The sequence below is a fragment of the Gambusia affinis genome, linkage group LG17 (genome assembly GCF_019740435.1).
Source record: "Gambusia affinis linkage group LG17, SWU_Gaff_1.0, whole genome shotgun sequence".
Classification (NCBI taxonomy): Eukaryota; Metazoa; Chordata; class Actinopteri; order Cyprinodontiformes; family Poeciliidae; genus Gambusia; species Gambusia affinis.
In genome coordinates this window covers 12,460,925-12,481,320 of record NC_057884.1, presented here as the reverse complement: position 1 = coordinate 12,481,320, position 20,396 = coordinate 12,460,925, and the positions used below count along the sequence as shown (strand labels likewise).

At 38.2% G+C, this 20,396-nt stretch overlaps 1 protein-coding gene across 2 annotated transcripts in view; it reads right to left on the bottom strand.

Moving 5' to 3' along the window:
* LOC122819478 (mediator of RNA polymerase II transcription subunit 13-like) overlaps positions 1–12,496 on the bottom strand; it is a 95,241-nt gene extending 82,745 nt beyond the window's left edge. Inside the window, exon 1 of one of the 2 annotated variants that reach the window (XM_044096235.1) lies at positions 11,050–12,496. In XM_044096235.1, coding sequence (XP_043952170.1) covers positions 11,050–11,121 — 72 coding nt within the window. In that variant the 5' untranslated portion in view covers positions 11,122–12,496. The remainder of the gene's footprint in view (positions 1–11,049) is intronic. The other variant, XM_044096234.1, reaches the window with a different exon arrangement.
* Positions 12,497–20,396: the final 7,900 nt, after the last annotated feature.

Genomic DNA, 20,396 nt, shown 5'->3' with positions numbered 1-20,396 from the left:
CCAATAGGATGCCACAGCCATTAGCAGAACAAGACCAACTGGAGCATCGAGGACAGTCAGGTGGTCTCTGCTTAAATTATTCACATGGTAATAAACAATTTTGTTGTAATTTTTGTTAAACCAGAAGCAACGATGGGAAGAGAGGTGCAGAGAAATAAATAAAAACCCAGAGACACAAAAAAGAAAAACAAGAAGAGAGAAAAAACAGTTACTAGGCAACATAAAACATCTGTATGAATTCAGTAAGCTCAAGTTTAGAGATTTCTGTCTCCAGGGTTACAGTAGAAAAATAACACGTTAAGTCCCTTACTGTACTCTAAAAATGTGTGTGCGTGCGTGTGTGCGTGTGTGTGTGTGTGTGTGTGTGTGTGTGCAGGCGTGGGCGTGTGCGTGTGTGTGTGTGTGTGTGTGTGTGTGTGTGCGTGGGTGTGCGTGTTGGCTTTTTTAGGGCAGAACAAAAAGCTCAATTTGTTCTCCTGCAGCTGGAATTCATGAGCTCAAATTTACCAGATGATTATGGCTTCATACAGCAGGATTACTGACTGAGAGCAGTTAGAAAACTGCTTAACTTGTGTTTAAAAATTACTGTGGTAATTTTAGTCCAATAATTGTGCAATTAGCACTGCATGGTGGCTTCTGAATTGGCCACAAGAAGCAGCAAGTTTGATTGTTCTTGAAACTGGGCAAATGGAGCAGAAGCAGAATGAAAAATATCTCATTTGGCTTCTAATTTCCTGCATTGATTTTTTTTTTTCTGCAAAAAACAAAAAAAAAAAAGACAGCAAAGCAAAAGCCATCTTTTGCTTTGCTATCAAAGTATCAGGGAAAAAAAACATAAATAACCCTCTGTAGGAGCATGTAGGACGTAGTCTGGGCCGGCCTGTCAACGTCACCAGAGGTCACACCTGAACAAGTTCCAACTTGCAACTTGTCCGACTGCTGTCTCAAATCTGTTGTTTACTTACTAACCGGGAGTGGCTGCCAATCTGAGCTTTTACGCTAGAAGTCATCTGCCGAGCAATACAAATATGCAAGCAAACCCGCAGCCTATGCGCCTCACAACATATTATTCCCAAGATAACTTTGGCTGCACCTGTCTGTGCAGATCACCTTAGAAAGCCCACGTTAACTCAGTCACGCCTCTTCAGACACTTCCACAAAACCTGTCTGCATTTCTATTGTCCTGCACTGCCCATTTATCCTGTAAAGCAAGCCAGCACTGAAATAGAGCTGCACAAATTTTCATTAGCATCTGAAAAATCATGAGCGTCTGTCTTAATTCACAACGGGAGAGAGCGCCGTTCGGCAGAGCAGAGAGAATCAATGCAACACAAATGCTTGTGAATCAACCGTCTGTGCATAATGTGTTTGTTCTCATCAAGCACCAGTCCGATCGGTTGCGGATAATCTCTCAATGGAAGATCAACACGTGATAATTAGAATTTGCAACAGCACGCCAGGCAATGGTAACGTTTTCTGTTTCTCTCCCCCTCTCGTTCCGCAGAGCTGACATCCTTTAACCTGAGAGCGCTCTAACTGCTGCTGAATCCCAGCCAGCCATGATATCGGCTAAGCTGTCTGGCTTGCAGAAAATATTTGCCCAGTTACAAGCGGGGCAGTTTCTCCCTTTAAAGAAATTGTCCTTGTCGATATGCAGGCAGTCAGGTGAGGAGACTGAAAACAGATCTTCTGCAGACAATTCCCTGAGTTTCTCCTGTTTGATGAAGAAATACCCAGATTTACACATTTTATGGTTTTAGAAAAGTGTCTTTGAAAACAACACTGGGCTTCAGGAATTAGGCTTCATTAGAAGGCAGTGTAGCGACACCTTAAGCAGGGCTAGCCTGATAACTTTGCTACCGTCTAGGCCCACCGCAGGTTCCAAGAGAGATTAAAGTTCTTCAATGTTGCACACATATACAAGGACGGTAAATGTTAAATATCAGAAACTAAATGGGACAAAATAACCGAAAAAAGGCTGAAAGGCAAACAAGAGGAGACACCGTCAAGAAAAAAAAATTACAAATAAACGTTTTACTGATAAACTGACTTAAGGTAAAAATAAATTGACATTTATTCAAAGTGCATATCTACAAAAGCATACTTGACGTTCTAGGAATTATTCACACATATTCCAGTTTAATACTAGAAAATCTGTGAGATTTGATAATTGTTGCATACTATTAGCAATACAAGCCAATGCCAACATATTTCTCAACATATTCTAAATTCGAATAATGTAGCAGCATGTTTACTAATGGATGTATGGACTAGCACTACAAGTTATGAAATGTAAGCGGTCAGTAATGTAAATAAAGACCTATCACTTTATTTTACACATAAGGCAGCTATATTGGAGTTAGAATTGCAACCAGTGCACTAAAAATAACAATGATTCTGATAAATAATATAAAAACATTATTTATTCAACCGATAAAATGGAAAGCTCAACTTACATGTCTTAAACCCTGACTTGCGCTGGAATAAGTGAGATATTTAACAGCATACTTTATTTAGCATTAAATAAATAAAGCAACATTGAGTTATATTAGCGGTTAGTATGCATGTCTCGGCTAACAAGCTGACTTTCTCGCTATCGCAGTCATTTGATGGCACCACTTCCCGCCCATTCCTGCCAATCCTCGTTTCACACACAGCCTTCTTTCGCCCTGCACACATGCTGAAACGCCAGCAGGCACTAAGAATAGAACACAGCTGGCACTGCAGGGCTTACATATTTCACACTCAAGCCACCATGCTCAAAAAAAAAAAAAAAAAATCCAGCCCATCCTGTCCCAATTCCAGCTCCGGGACCAGCGGTGGTTCCCCTCCCGCCCCGCGTCTCCTCCTTCCCTCCCTCCCTCTCTCCCCACTCCGCCTTTGAACTGTTCTTCACCTCTGTGGCAGGGCTCTGACAAGCCTGCTGCTCAGATAAGATCCATGACTACGCTCCGGAGAATTTACTAGAAAAGAGATGTGTTGTAAAAACAGAAGTGAGAAGATCCCGGCCTTCCTGTTTCCAGCTTACACTCCACCCTGTTTCTCTGACCCACGGCGAGGCTGACTCACAAATCATTTTCTTTACAGCAGCCCGAATGCCTGTTTTTCGCTCTCTCTCTCTTTCTCTGAGTTACAGTGTTCAAACTGTCGGGATGTTCTCCCATTGTGATGACAAGGAATTCCCACAGCAGTGACAGGGGCAGATTAGTGGGAGGTACCTCATATATACTCAAGGTGAAGCCAGCTCTATCTGTCTGGACTGCAAGCAAGCAAAGCCAAGAGCACAGGTTGGGCGTAGGGGGTGGATTGTTTAGTGCGAATCAACCAGATGGAGATGCTCCGCGGGGCATGCAGCAGAAGACAAAGATGCTGCCTTGGAAACCTGCACTTTTTGTTCCCTTGACGGTGGCATGGTCTCAGTGTCACCTGTAATCCACGTCATCATAACATTTGCATTTCAATCCAATTAAAGAAGAAAATGCTCATACCAGCAACTGGTTCTGAGTGTTTGTATTCAAAATATTATAATTATTTGTGTACAATCATTATTATACAAACTGTATTAATGCCGCAGGTGAGAAATGTATAAAAAGCCTTAAAATCACTAAGAGATGAACAATGACAAGCTGGATAATGAACTATTGATTTTCACTTCTGGATTTAACTAAATACAAACATTTCTTGTCACTGAAGGGGAAAAAAAAGACAGAAAATTCTTTGTACTTAAGTTGATAACATCACAATAGGCACAAGAATGGAGCTCAATCAGCTGGCATTACTAGAAATAACACCAGTTAACACTTTTGAATGAAAAATTTAATTAAAAGATGAATAATGACAAGAAATCTAGGAGAAAAATCCAATATTTAGACTCCATCACTGCATCATATTTTATTTTATTTTACCAGAGCAAAATGCGCATGGTAGCTAGTTTTTCAGAGAGTTGATGCCATATTCCTTAAATAATGTGTTACAACAAAATAACAAAAAAAAACTGACCATGACATGTTATCAACTTCTCCACGGGTGACAATCTGTTTCCATAATCACAAAGCTCTTACTTTACTTTAAAATGTTTATTTTACTGAATTAATACAAGCATCATTTATGACAAATGGATACCAAAATAAAGCTTTTTATATATATATTGGTATAGTTTTCTTTGTTAAAAGGGTTTGACTAGACCTTCACACATTTACTTGATAAGGAAGTAAAATCCTGCAAAATTAACAAAATTTAGGAAACATTGTAGATGAATTTAAAGAACTCATCTACAGAGAAAATCCCTAAAATTTTTATGTTTATCTTTAATCTTAAGATTTTTTTTTATTATTCTAAATATTTCTTTTTAACACAAAACACTTAACAGTTGCTTTTCAAGCATTGAGCAGAGGAAGATGAGAGGTTATCATCATTTCTGCATTCCTAATGTACCTGCAACTGCTTCTCAGCATGGTTTCTAATTAGACATGCAGATGGTGAGGAAAAAAATAAAAAGACACCACAACAATTTCAAACAGTGTATGGTCAGCAGACGAGCCGGGAGACGGGCAGGTTTAAAGAAGATGGGTCCACCTGCTTCATCGCTCTCGCTGCAGGACTGTCTCTCAGTCTCGGGTGGCCTACACCCCAGAGCGCATGTATAAAATAAATGAGAATGATCTCATGGGAGGCTCTGGTGACATCATATTAGATGAACAAATTGACTCTCCTCTCCAGAACAAGAGGCTCCTTTTTCTTCAGCTGTGTTCACCTATTTTTTATTTTTTTCTCACCAATTTCACAGTTATTTTGCTGCGTGCAACCTGAATGTAACTGATGAACAATAAGCTAAAAAAGGGAAACCTTGAATCTTGATCAAACTGTGATTTATCAAAGTGGCTTTGTCTTGGAGATTAATTGGGCATGAGAAATAAGAGCTGCTTGAGTATTTCTTTTGCATGCAGCAAAAAAGGAAAAAAAAAGCCATCGTGTCGTGACATATAAATAAATTTTCCTTACTTAGCACTGAGCACACAGACCATTTTTCAAGACAGCAGTTGCCTAACTGATTATATTCAGCCTGAATATCTCTGGTTAAATATAGACTCTTTCTTAGACTAAGCAGTTTTACTCCTTATTGCAAGATTTATAAATCAAACTGTAAATATGTAAAACACATATTTCCAAAGTAATGCGAGAATCCATTTCTCTAAAGTCTGTCATAACTTAGAGTAGTTCATTTTCGGCCTAATGTTTAGTGCCACAGGCAATTTCTAGATTGCTTCTTCTTGTCTAGTACAAATTAATGTTTTTGGGGGTTTTTTATTTGTCTATGAGCCAATTTAACACAACTTTTCGCAAAACTATTTACTTTTACAGTCCCTAACAATCTGTAAACATTGACGATAAGTGTCTTAATACTAACTTTATATTGCAAGCAGCTTGAGAATTATGTTTATCTTTAAATTTGATTGTAGGTCTAATTTCAAGTAGAAACATTTCAAATGGACCAGGTCATTTCTATAATCCACTTTAAAAGTTTTGCTCTGAAATGGCTCTATAAAAATTAACCGTCTATTTGTCCATTTATTTTTTATGTATTTACGTTGATGCCTATTTTATCCTTTTTCTTTTAGCTTCATAAACTACATTTTATGGAGCAGTATTCATCAGTTTGTACCTTTTTAAAATTGCTTCTTTTACACTCAACTTTTTCCAGGTACTGCAGGACTTTTCATACTGACCATGCATCAAATTGCAACCTATAAATAAATGTTTCTGGGTTCTTTTTTTTCCTGTAGCAAAATGTGGTTATTTGGCTTCCACAAATAACAGCTGCTTTCTCTGAGTTTTCAGTTATTGTTGGTTGATCAGGGTTCTTATTTCATATTATTCCTAAAAAGGAGTCAAAATCAAATTAAATGGGCACGGGTGTAATATAAAGTCTAAATTTAAATTATATGTTAAATATGAGTAATATTATGACTATGTATCTCTACATTTCAAGAAAATAAATAACAGAAAAGAAAAATAATCATATGCACCACAGCACAAGTACGAAGGTAAGAAATGGTTTCCGCAAGGATATAATGTAAAGGAAATGGTACTGGTACTAAATGAGGTACAAATAACCAGTTTAAATCAAATAAATCTTTTGAGTATGGCTGATCTCAGACTGGATATGCATCAAGTGATTTATTATAGATTATATTTTCAATTGGAAAAAAACAAAAAGCAACACATTAATTTTTTTAAATTACCACTTGCCTATTTAAAACTTTTTATCCATTTGTACTTCAGTGATCGTATGTGACTATTAAATGCTAAAATGCTATAACTGAGCCTGAAATAAACCTGACCAAGGTAATCACTGAGACATGTTACAGCTAAATACTAAACAGTCTCAAGGTGACACACGTCCCCTTTAAACGTACTTTATACTTCTACAAAATATCTAATTAAGATAATGGCTTTCCAGTATTTACACCTGATATGTACTTTCCAACATTTACTAAAATAATTCATTATTCCAGCTGGTGCGACAGACTGGTGACCTGTCCACGGTGAACCCCGCCTCTCGCCCGGAACGTACCTGGAGATAGACACCAGCAGCCCTCCCTACCCCATTAGGGACAAGGGTGAACAGAAAATGATATTCCAGCTGGAGTGAAACGGGGCTCTACAAACCTATTCATATTTTTCAGTGTAAGAAAACACCTTTGTTCTGGATTCAGCTCTCCAATATAGCAAGAGCACAAGCATAACTACATTTCTAATGTTTCCCAGGTTTGCATGAACTCCCAATAATTCATCAGCTCAGCAAACACTCTGTCCAAGCACTGCCTCTTTCTTCTCCCTAGGCATTCCTGCACCCTCTACCACCATTAATAATGAGCAAATGCAAACAGGATGTATTAAAAAGGCACCACTCCTGATTACCTGCTTCTCCTTACAAGCCATGGCCACTCACCTGCCATAAATCACCACACTGCAGCTATCTCCTCAAGCCTCATCTTTGAGCACTTTATTTCCTCGCCAGAGAGTAGCATCATCGTTATACAAGCGAAGATCGCTGTTGGGATACAGTTGGGCTAATGAGCACCTCCTAGTTGATCACATTAGACCTCTACATGAGGACACTTAATTACCAGCGTTGCACTCCACACACCTCTGTTGAGAGGAGAGGAGAAGTCCCTTAATTAAGGTCTACCTCTGTTTGCACAAACCTGCATCGTCGGAATGCAGGGTATATTCACAAGCCCAAATATGGGCGGTAAAAGGAGTGGTATATGAGTGCGCGTGTGCAAAATACAGCACATGCTGCGTTTGTGGTACATATGTTTGTGTGGGCACCGGGATTTTTCCCTCTCCTCGCTGCTTGTGTTTGTGAATGCGTCTGTGTGTGTATAATATGATGGCTGTTTGAAGTTTGTCTCCTGAGTCTGCGTGGTTTACAGTGCGCTCAGTATAAACACACGCACACAGTGAGGCTTCCTGTGTTGTGTGGCCTTTAACTGTCTCCTCCTTGCCTTTCATAATCAGCCTGGAACTCAGTCTTAAAAGGAAACCTGCCCAGTCCACAGAAAGATGTTTGTTTTCTCTGCCTCTCTCTCTCTCGCTCTTTTTTTTTCTCTCCCTCATTGCTGTCTCCCTCTTTAATTTTCTCTCGTGCTCTGTCTCGTTCTTTCACTCTCAGTTTCTTGCTCAAATAGGCTGAGGCTTGCAGTCAGGAAATGCACATCAGTCATAATACTTTCCTAAAATGAAAACAGATTCTACTGCAGTCCTTCAGCCTCTCGTTGAAAAACCTTCCTCCACCCTATTCCCTCCTTCACTGCCACTTCAACTCACCAGCCCCGGCTCTTTTCTCCTACTTACAAGGGTCTAGTTTGCTTTCTGTCACAGATGGTTGATCACCAGCACACAGGACAGTTGTTCTGTGGGTTGTGTGATTGCAGACGATCCAGAGTATCTTACACAGGCCTTGACAGTAATCTGCTGTTGCCCCCATAAAATCCCCTCAATATGGGCACTTTTGCTTTCTAGTTAGCTGTTTTTTGTTTTTATTTTTATTTTTTACTGTTGTGCGGTGCAAAATCAGTGTGAGGGACAAGGTTAATGCATGCTGGAATGCGGTTTAACAGCCTGTCAAGAGTTTTTTTACAAGACCTTTATCTAAGAGTGCAGCCATCATGACCTACAGGGAAAGGTTACAAAGTATCATTTGACAAAGCTAACATCGCATTAGCATATTTTCTAAGCCAGTGGGCCATCTAATGGATGGAACATGCTTACTGAGGATTAATATCATTTGAATGTTTTTTTTTGTTTGTTTGTTTTTTTTTGGGGGGGGTAGCTTTCAAAGCATTTAATGTTGATCTGATGGCTTAAGATCAGATCAACATCTTAAGCCATCAGAAAGGCTGCATGCTGGTAAGAATAAGATTCCAAGAAATTATAATGAAAAAATGTGTTGTGTTTTGTTTTGTCCAAACTTCTATATTGTGCTTTCTCAAACAATGTGCATATGAAAAAAAATGGTATGCCTTTTTCTTGTAATTGCAGTAGCATATTATTGCCTATTTTACTTCCTCTTGTTGTAAAATGGTACGCTATGGTAAAAACTTTACGTCTGGATCCAAGTCGGAGAAAGTGAGGGATCACATCTGTTTTATTTGCATATTTTGAGATCATGTAGGCCATCAAAAACAAGCAACATGTTTCTGTGCAATATTTATTTTTAAATGATTAAAAGTATTGAATAAAATAAAAAGAAACAAAATATCCCATTTATTATTTCAAAGCATTAGATGATTTTATATCAGCTATAAAATAAATTTAAACACTGCATGGTGCCAATAGCAAACTTCAAATAGATTTTAAGGTTAACAGTTGAGGTACCACACAATATTAATTTGTGTTTCTTGAACATGAACAGGCTAAAGACAAGGTAGAGAGGTAAAAGAGCAAAATTTAAATATTCCTCAGGTGAAAAAGATCTCAACGCAGATATCAATCTAAAATATTTAGTAATCTTGCTTTTGCTTGTCATTTATGCAACTTTAACTGACAAAGGTTGCTTGTGATTCCTGTATTTGAAAATCAAACATGTTCACTGAGACAAATTATAATTCTGTCAAAAATACAACATGAATTATCTAATGCTAAATATTGTCAAACCATTTTATGCTTTATATACTATAGATATAAAAAATAAATATCTATAGTTTGCAAACTGCCAACAAGAAGCTTCATGGGGATTATGATAGAAATAGCTTAGCTGTATTAGAACAGCTTTCTCCAACAATGTGCCAGCAAAAAAAGTGCCAGGTTTAAAGATGTCTCTGGTAAAAACAGAACTTCACTTATAGATCAGTCTGAATTAGAGATCAGAGTGTGAAGTACTGACTGATTCCGCTTTCCAAGACAAACACACCTCATCCAAATATTGGTTCAGATCAAGAAGTGTGTCCATATTTTCTGATAAGCAATAAAAACTGTTTTATTTATGCCAATTTGCCACAAATGGAAACAACTTGTTTTCTGTAACATTTGCAGAAAAAAAAAGACTTCCTTATTTATAAATACTGATGCCACCCACACCACCGACCTTTAAAGTGTCAACATCAAGATACATGTTTTGCTGCTGCGTCCGATTCAAACCAGTACATAAGGTGTACTTTACAATTTTGTCCTGTCTTGGACTCCCCTCTAGGAACCCCGCCAGTTAGTAACCGCTGAGGCACTTGCCAGTCATAAATATTCTCAACAAGCCAGCTGATGGATGGTCTCTTTCACCCTCAGTTTGAAAAGGATGTTCATGATGGCCAATAAAGCTGCAGTGAGTGAATGAGAGCTTCTTTTTTTTCCACAAAGGGAATAGCCTCCTTGTCACCGGATGAGACAGTGACAAGGACACAATCACAGTTTTCAGCTCTGTCAAGCTAGGAAAATTTAAGACGCACAATTCTGCATGTGCATCAGAATCAGTGCAGAGGAATTCATGCAAGAAGCTTCTGAATAGTTAATGATGCTGCTTCATAATTCCTTTCTCCCTGGTGTCAAATATGTAAGTTTTTTTTTTCAACAAAAAGTTCTGCGCAAGCCTGAAAATAAAAAAGAAAAAAAGGTTTGCGCTTCTAATTCCAAATATTCTCTGGGATGTATTTAAATAAATAGCTTTGGTGTCACATTTAGCGCAGTGTAACACAGTCTGCTGCCGATTCGCAACCTGCACCATCACCTGAAAAGCCCTCAGGACCCCTATGATGATGTGGTTCTCGGCAGCCTGAGATCAGTCTCCTGCATGCCTTTACACTTGACTGCTTACTGTGGTAAGACAGTTAACTCTCTGATTGCAGGAGGAAAACTGTGAAAAACATGACGCTTTGTCGTCTGCAACCTCAAAACCAGTGAGTTCTGCAAAAAAAAAAAAAACACATGACATTGCACGTATGGAGTCCATCACAGTCTTTTGGGGGGTTTTTTGCAGCTTCCGTTTTACGCATGTTATTGTCAAATATTTTGTACTCCATTGTTTTTGGGGTTTTTTTGCTACTCATCAATGCTCTTCATGTCCTGCTTAAGTAATTTCACACATGTTAACCTATTTTTTTCCCCTTTCTTTCAAAGAAAGAATCCTGAGATAATAAACAAAGACTTCCTCCTTGAGAGTTAGTTTCTTGGCATTGCAACAGAGTTCCAGGAAGATTTCCAGCAATATGATTAAGTGAAAGTAGAGGATGCTAATAACAATAAAAATCTGGTGCTTTTGTGTCAATATATGCTTGGAACACATTGGATTTGCAAATGCATGCAAAGAAACATTCAATGTAATTTGTTAGATTTCTTAAAAAAATTAGTTTTTCTTTATAGGTTGCACAGAAATGATTAATCTTACAGGATTAGTGGTCAAATGTGATAGTTTGCACGTGTGTTAATGATTGCCCAATAACAACATCACCAATTGGTCCACCTTTGTACAGCAGGCAGACATATAAGCGTGCCTCCCACGGTCTTATGACCTGTCTATCATAGCTGGCCGAGCAAGATTTATTGATACTGTACCAGAGAGAAGATGTTGGAGTGGCAGTCCTCAAGGCTTGCCCCGTTAGCCACCCAATTCGCCGTTGCAGTCATAATCGTCCGCCTTTGGGGTCACCAGCGCAGGGCATGTCGAAATCCTTACATCGGTATCCAAACACCGATCAGGGGTGACAAATCGGTTCCCTTGTACAAGTCTTACAAGAGCTGCGGATAATAGACTCGGGATGGTCGGTATGAGAGAATGGGCGTATTCAAAACCAAGTGCACAATGCATCCATAAAGCCCGTGCGTATAAATCCAAGCGTGTGTTGAAAGAGCGGGCGAGCAGAGAGAGAGGGAGATGATGTGGGGAGCGGGGGGGAGAGAGAGATCACAACATTGTTACAATCCAGGTCAGGCGATTCCAAATGCGATCACTGTCATATAATAGATCCATTTCAATCCACGCACAGAGGAAGATCGGCTTGTTTCCAAATCAGTCTTTCCGCATGTAGTTTCATCATTAAATCGCCCCGATCCATGAGAAAACCACTCCTTTTCTCCTCCTTTCTCAGAAAACAGCCCAAATATGTAGAAATTCTACGCGTCAAAACTTTACATAGAAACGCTGCAAGAAAAAAGAAAAGAAAAAAAGATCAACTCAATAAAAAAGGCGATTGCTATGCAGGATATCTGATTCCGTGTGCTCCACAAGATGATGCACCACTTGTGATAGTTTTTGAGAATTGCATGCGCTATTTATAGCCCTTCTTTCTCTTGCCACAACCGTTCCTCTCACAATGTAAGCCAGTCTGGCTCGCACAAACAGGGCGCTGCGAGCAGGAATATTTAATCCCTCTGTTGCTTCTGAACCAAACGATCCGAGGATCCCGATAGCTTTATGAATATAAAAAAATAAGACAAAAAAGAAAAGAGAAAGAAAGAGATTCCCCCCACCCCTTCTCCTCCTCGTTCTGCGTTGCTCCTGGCGGACAAAGTCAAGCGGGTTCCCAGCAATAACACCCAAAAATCATGGGTTAAACCATTCAGGCAAGAAGAAAGAAAAAAACTATTCTGACACTCCACCAACCAGGAACACGAGAAGCAGGCGACTGCTGTAGACGGAGGTTTGAAAAAATCCTTCCTTCCTTTCAGTTTTATATCATTACGAAACGTCCTCTCAAAGCCACAAAAGCCCCAGCGTTGGCGGAAAAAAAATGTCAGATAGGGCTTTTTTTGTGCGCGCGTGTGCGTGTAAATGTGTACACTTCCAAGTCAAAAGTCACCCTCCTCGTCTGGCGCCGATTCTGACATAAAGATTATGTTGAAAGGCTACAGATCGCTCCTTCACAAAGCGCGCATCATCCGTGTATTTTGTCGAGAAACCGTGCGAATGTTGATTTAAATCCTCCAACATGTGCATGATTTCCTCAACCGCAGCGGCTCCTTCCTCATTGTTTATCTGTCAGAGTGCGTTATTATACTGCTCGATGGGCGTGCGCGCAGTCTGAATGTGTCACCCTCTCTCTCTCTCTTTTTCTCTCGGCGTATGTGTGTGTGTGTGTGGGGGGGGGGGGGGTGTGTCTGCGCCCGCGTAGGAGCGTGTGTGTGTAGGTTTTACGTGAGCGTTGAAGCATTTTTTTTTTTTTTTTTTTTTTTTCGCGAACCATAGTCCAGCCTACAAGGCATTGTAATAATGTAATGGCGGTCGGAAGCGTGTACTACAGAGACTCGCCTTCCCATTTGGCCAAGTTTGCACTCACGTGACCAAAGTCTGGGATTACAATCCTGTTAAGTATCTGTTTGATGAGACGCTGGATAGGGCGATGGAGAAGTCCACTTTACTGGGAATCCTTTTAAATCCCACCTATCCCCCTTTTAGCAAGTATACTTTCTAATATTTTGTTTAGTTTTGTCATCACTGCGTGGTGTCATTCTGCGTGAATCCCTTACATAATATAACAGTTCTCACAACAAGAGGGTGTGACAGAATAGAGGTCAGCAGGACTTACTTAGCTTACACTGTGTTTCATAAGAGATGCAGAACCAATGTAGGTTAGTCTCACAAGCTGCAAATTCACTTTGGACAAAAAGACAAGATCTCTGCTCAAGATCTGGAGTTATTCAGGACTTCAGACAATAAAACACAACTTGTTAGAAGGGACAAAAGGGGCATTGGAAATAATTATAGCACGTTTAACAAAAGCTAAATTGTGGTACTTATATGACTAGAGCATCTTCAAACCTGCAGATCTCGTGGTTGCTGGTCTTAAAGATTCAGTTTTGAAAGTGATCCTTGGGGTGGGGGGGAGCATTGGTTCATCAGAGAAGAAGTAGTCAATCCTGGTTCTGATAACATTGCACAATGAACTACAGTTTGTTGTAAATGGAAGTTGATAGTTTACTTTGCTGATCGTGAAGCATTGGACAACGGCCTTCCATTTTCTAAAACAATCCCTTTCTAAGCCAATGTACAATGTTGAAGACAAGCTGAGGCACTGGGGGGCTTTGAACTTTGTTTCACTCAGAAACTTTGGTTCCTGCCATCCAGTTGGATGTTACTTTGACATATATCACCTAACTAAGCATCGTTGCAGACCTTGTGTCTTTTCAGAAACAGTTCAAAAAGGATTTGAACTGTTTCAAAGTAATATGTTTACTTTGTGTGCATATTTATTAGACCCATAGGATGCTCTGGATAAATAAGCAGAATCTCTGGAGGCCCCACAGCCTGAGAGACTTTTACTGACCTACAGACTCTTTTCCTATGTTCAAATGTAAAATCAAGAAATAATCAACAGTGCTGAGAAGTTTTGATCACTTTCTTTTCCTTCACACCCGGAGAGAATGGTGTTGCACCACATGATGAAGCTGCCTCTCCAGAGAGACTCTTAGTCTGTTGACAGACTCTGAATTTCAGCATTCTGGAGCTGGAAGCATTCTCTTGTTCTCCAGCAGATTTCATGCAAGAAGATTCTGAACCTGGTGAAGAAACTGAAAGAACTGTAGGTCAGTTCTTTCAGTGTATAAAAATTTGTGTTCCTGACTTTTGCTGATTGAAGCATTAAAGTTTTAATGAAGAACTAATTACAAATATCAATATCAAATATCAATAAATATCAATATCAAGAAAAACACAAGTTTGTAGTTATTTGGAATTGACGGCTCATGTTTCCTGTCATTCAGGCGGGAGCCACAACTCATTAAGATCTGCAAGTACTGTCTTTAAATTGTAGACTATCATGCATAGTTATAGATATTTGTATTAGAAATGTAAATTATTGTGTATGTTATCTGAACATTAAGTAATTACCCCACTTTTGACTCCTGTTTTCTAAGACATGTAATGTTTACATTATAAACACTGAGTGTTTGTATTTTTTTTCCTCAATTTTATTAATTCCACATTTCATTCCCTTACCACTGACTGATTATTTCCTTTCACCCAAGCTGAGTAACTACAGACTTTTTTTCTCCATATTTAATGTCTCCATAACACTTTTTTCTTCAACATTTTGTGATACCATTGTTTTCTCAATGGTGAGTGACTCAATACATTTTCTTTCAGCAGTACCTCTAATTTGTGTTACTGACACAAAGTGATTCTAGATTTTTTTTTTCACTTTACAAAAAAAAAGCACTGTGATGTATTATGGTTTTGCGTGGTTAGCTGCCAATAGCAGCTTTTTCGTCTTTGTACTTTTGCTACAAATGACTGACTGAACGTCATTCAAAGGGATTCTCTGGTTTTGCCCGTGGTTGTATGCTAATGAGATTAGGGTGGGGATCAAAAGAATGAGATTGCAGATACATAACAAGATTTGCTTTCTTGTTTCAGCCTAAAGAATTTGTATTTACATGCTGACTGCAATCTCTTTAACTACTATGGGAATGTTTCATTCTATGGCTGCAAAGAAAACTGCAGAGGCGGCAAAACTGTAAAATGTTTCATTTCAAAAAGAGAGAAAAAATGTGTTTCGAGTGGAGATTCCAGTTGTTGTTTCTGAATAGCTTACATTTTTTTTGTATTCTCAGCATTTTTAATTCAGAATTAAATTTGTTTTTTGCACAGGAAGTTTTAAGTTTTTACAGAACCCTGAACTGGCACATTGTGTGCAGTCAGGCATTGATGTCAACATTCGGTGAATGTTGTTTAGCAGCAACAACAGCAGAAACTAGCGTGTCAAGTATCTGACATGATTCTGTGATCCAGCCCAAAATTCAAGCAAATATTTACAAAAATTTGTTTGTTTACTGAAATTTATATTCCTCCAATAAAGTGCTTGGTGATATGTTCTAATATTTTGCATTAAATGTTTGGGTAAAAACGTGAAGTAAGATTATATTGACCCAGTACTATTATTAATTATAAACATATGCAACATGTTTAAACCGGTTTTCTCTGGTTTTATATCTTTATTAGGGTAATTTTTACAGATATACTGAACCTCTTTACATATGTAGCAACATTGCAGGTTGCTACAAATGTCAGTATTAATATTAATGTGATATTGAAGAATATTATTCTGTCAGTAAGGATTCTGTCACTTTATGAAACCTTTGATCTAAAATAACAGAGTTTGTATCAGGTACAAGCCGGCACATGATCTGCGACCTCTTATTTCTTTGAAAAAGCAGGGGACGTGGAGGAGCGCTGGAAAGGGAGGGCGAGTGGTGAGAGATATGAATCAGATGGATGAGCAGGGGCTTAGTCTGGCGGTTATTGATCCCTCTGCTCCAGGAATGATCCAGATCTCATTTGGACACTTTTGTCTCCTTTTGTTCGATACATCCTCAGCGGCTTTGAAAAGACTTGTGCTCGGTTTGACACACTTGGTATGGAGCTGATGGGATGAGATGCTTATCGGTTTGAATAAATCTATTTCAATATGCTGCGTGTTTTCACTCATCAGGCCCCCGCTGACTTCATCTGCGTGAGGAGAAGAGATGCATCTTTGTTCTGATTAAAGATAGCACAGTTGTCCTGACGCTTTGTTGAGGCAGTTTGACGAGATTAAGCATATTCATATCTAGACACAAGATGTAGATATTGATGTCGATGTAGATAGACTGAATCATCGCCGCTTAATGCGGTAGAGGTTTATTTGCTGACAAAACTGTGGCTTAAAACCGAGCCTGGATAAAAGCAAAAAATAAAATAATAAAAACACAGAAAATACAACTGTCTGCTGAGAGCATTATTACTATATTGCATATTCATGAGGTAATACAGTGCCTTGCATATTTCTCACATTTTGTTACATTACACCTCCAAATTGTATTTTAGGTGTTAGACCAACACAAAGTAACACATGACTGTGATATGCTAGAAAAGTCTTTAAATATCTTCACAAATGAAAATCTGAAAAGTGTGGCTGCATTTGTATTCAGCCCTAAAAGGTCTGATACCCCTAAATAAGTTATCACCTTCCGAGGTCAGAGAACATGTTGGAACAACTTGCCTCATTAGGACCAACGAACACACCAAGCTGTGGAGAAGTTTGGAGATGTATGAAGAAATTCACACATGCTTGTCTTGAGACAGAGTCGAGACAAGAACTTTATGGAAGGCAAGACAGAGGCTAAAATCAAACTAAGACCAAAACTAAGTCTGTGATCATAAGAATCTTGTTGTTACGCCAACATTTCAAAGTTAAAAACTTGTTTGCATATCAGAGCAGCAAGGAGTTTCATAGCAAATTGTGGTTAAAATACGTGTTGCTGCTGTGGTCTTGAAACCAAGAGTACTACAGTACTATTCGAAGCTCAAGTGGGGCAGTGTGTGAACCGGACAACTGTCAGTTGTGCCATCTGTAAATTAGGCCTTTACAAAAGAGTGCCCTGAAGAAAGCCAAAGTCCTTCTGTAGCTTTCAAGAAACCCAGCAAACAGGTGGAAGAAGGAGAAGAGAACAAATGGAACAAAACTTAACTTTCTGACTTACATGCATGTTGTGGGAAAACTTTTCTAAAGATGACGCAGTCCTGGAAGAAGGCATATCCTACGCTGCACAAAACTTGAGTCTGGCGTACGTGTTCAGTTTTTAGCAGGACAATGACTCCACACATACAGTCGGAGCTGCAAAGGTAAAACTGGCTGAAATCAGAACATTTCCATGCGTTAGAATGGCTCAGTTAAAGTCCAGAGCTGTGTCTAATTGAGAATCTTTGGTAAGACCATAAAACACTCTCCATGCAATCTGAATTTATAATTATTATTATCACAGCAAAAATGAGCTCTACAAAGTAATAGGATTGAAATGCTTACCATGCTTTTCAGGGTTTTATTTTCCTTCCACTTCACAATTACACACTGCTTTGCATTCCATAAAATCCCCATAAAATGTAACGATGTTTTGTTTCACAAAATTACAAGATATGAAAAAGATCAAGGGTTATTGCTTTTCCCAGGCTCTGTGGGTGTTTGATACTCTTCAACTTTTTAAAGCCACAACTACAAAAAAAGTTCAGATTTCTTTAGATACCAAACTGTTCAAACACTGCATGATTTCATTGATTTGCTTTTTAAAATTATACATGCCACCTAAGACTTTTGAAGTCGTGTAAGAATCATAGTAGACCTATGATGCATGCCCTTTACATTTAAAAAAATATATATATATTTAGCAGCGCTTTTTCTCGATGCAGAAAATGTTTGAGAAAAGTTTTAACATTATAAAAGAATTATACTTCCCAGAAACCCTTTTATCAAAACTATACATGATTTTGAGCCAAGGATTACCAGCTCAAAATAGTTTCCTCAAAAATATACAATATGTGGCCAAATATAAAAATACTGTAGCTACCTCAGAGTGGCTGAAGGATTTTGTGACATAGCCGATAATGAAACTACTTTATTACTTTTCCTTCTGCATAAACACGATTGTGATGGTGAGTGGACAAAGAAATAACCAGGACAGACATTGGAAGCAGATGGAAACAAATTAAAACAGCATGATTGGAAGGAATTTATAATGTGCATTCAGCAATCTGACAGGGAGACAAACAGCTGGACAGTCCTGCTTCCTGAGAGTAAAACCAGAAGTGGACCGAGCAGTTTGGAAAAATAACAACAACGAGCCGCTGACAGTCTGGGACGCCTCAGACCTGCAGACATTCTGTGATTTAAAGTCTCTCGCTTTCCCTCTCTTTTCTGGCTCTGCTATAATTTTCCCAGCTGGAATGATGGATGAGGTGGTGTCAGCCCATGTTCATTATAATGCACACCATCTATTCTTCTCAGCCGCACTCTCCGCGCTCCAGGAAATGCCAGAGCAGTATTGGACCCACAAAGAGAAGAGGAGACTCCCATATGATTTCGTGGGGAGAATTTGCTGCTAGGTGTGTGTTAAGTCGGCGCACAGTAATCCATCAATCACTAATGAAGATACTTTTAGGCTACAGCTTGCTCTTAAAAGGAGTTTTGCTTTTGGTGTGAACAGCCTTTGATGTCCATCATTCCCCTTGCAACGTGCCCATGTTGAATTAATAATACTCGAGACCTATTTGCCTCAGTTACCTCAGTGCAACTAAAGAGAACTTGGTCCCTTGTCAATAACTCATACAATGTTTTTTTTCTTTTCCTTTCAAAATGACATCTAAATCAAAGAATCTACTAGTATTCATTATGCAAAAAATGAAAATCCATAATGTAATTTATTTATATTTGTTTATCGTACATTAAATCAGCTCTGTGATTAAGAAAATACTTATTTTCTTTTAAAAGTTAACTGTTCTTGCTTTCAGTCTAATATTTCAGGCCCTCCTAGGAGAAACTTTTATTTCTAAAGACAGAGCATTTTACTGTGTAACGGTTGTTTGTTTTTTGTTGTTTTTTTGTTTTGTTTTTTTATCAAAAGTCCTCCTGTTTGGTATGGTGCCATTTTAGTGAAAATGTGCAGTGCTTTCCCTGAATAATTGATCAAGCCAGGAGCATATGTTGCTTTAAAGCTATGTGTGTCACTCAGCTTTAATAGCGTCTTCACAGATGTACAAGTTACTCATGTCACATGCACTCATTGAAGCTTTGATAAGAGGCCTGAGAGCCCCTCTGTTTTGCCTGCAGGATGCAGCATTCAGGGGATTTTTTTTCTCCAGCATTCATATTTTTCTTGTCATATCACTGATGAGTTTTTCACATAGCCTCAATTCTTCTTAAATGACCCCTGAGGACAGAATTTTATTTTTTTTTCTTGTAAATTTAGGGTTTATTTGAGAAGGCAGTAACTTAAGCGTTTTAATTATAGCAGTTTAAAAACATTTGTTATCCTATTTTTACTGGTTTTGAGACCTGCAAAGATATTTATCTGCTGATTATCAAAATGTTTTGGCATCGTATACACTGTGCACTCTATGCAATTTAAAAGCTCTTTCTTTAAATTATATTATGACGCACCTTAAACAAAGGCTGAAAGTTGCAAAGAAATTCATATCTTTAGATTTTCTTTTCTCCCTAGGTTTTATGACAAAACAGTACAAGCACAAATATTAATGTGTTCTTCTGGATTTTGAGTGCAATCAAATGTAGAGCCTGAATCCGGAAGTGAAGGGAAAAGGATACATTGTTTTCAAAAGGTTCTACAAATAGAAATGAGAAACATTTGACAGGGATTTGCTTTGAGCACTAAGTTAATCTTCAGCTGCAATTTCGTCACCAAATTTATATATATATATATATATATATATATATATATATATATATATATATATATATATATATATATATATATATATATATATATATATATATATATATATATATATATATATATATATATTGCTATTCAACACAGCATTGATTTTACTGCATCATAGCTCTGGCTGAGTGTTTAAAATTGATGTCTTTCTGGAAGGTGAACCTCTGGCCAAATCTTCTGCAGCCTCCAGTAGCTGCATCCATCTTCCTATTGAGTTTGTTACTTTTCAGAAAATATTTAGAAGATTGGTTTTAAAACAGTGTAATTACAGATTCATATTTATGTGAATGCTTGAATTAAGCTTGTTGGTAATTATATTAAGATTATGTATTTCCATATAACATGCAACAAGTTAGATGTCTATATGTCAGTCACAATTTCTAAGTCATTCAAACCCTGAAGCAAATTATGCCTTATCATATAATTTAGCCTCTAACCCTCCTGCCATATTTTTTTCTGATTAATCTAAAAAATTGCAGTGAAATTCACATGCCATTTTCAATGCTATTTTATTTTTTTAACTACTAAAAGAGAGGCAATGTTTGTGTATTATTGTGTTGTAAAACACAAGGTTGATAAACTTTTCTTTAATGGTGTATGAGGCCAGTTATTCTCTTAAATGAGAATCGATCTTGCTTTACAGGACCTAAACATATAAGATCTTGGTTCAGTAAATATTTAATGAAGAACTGAAG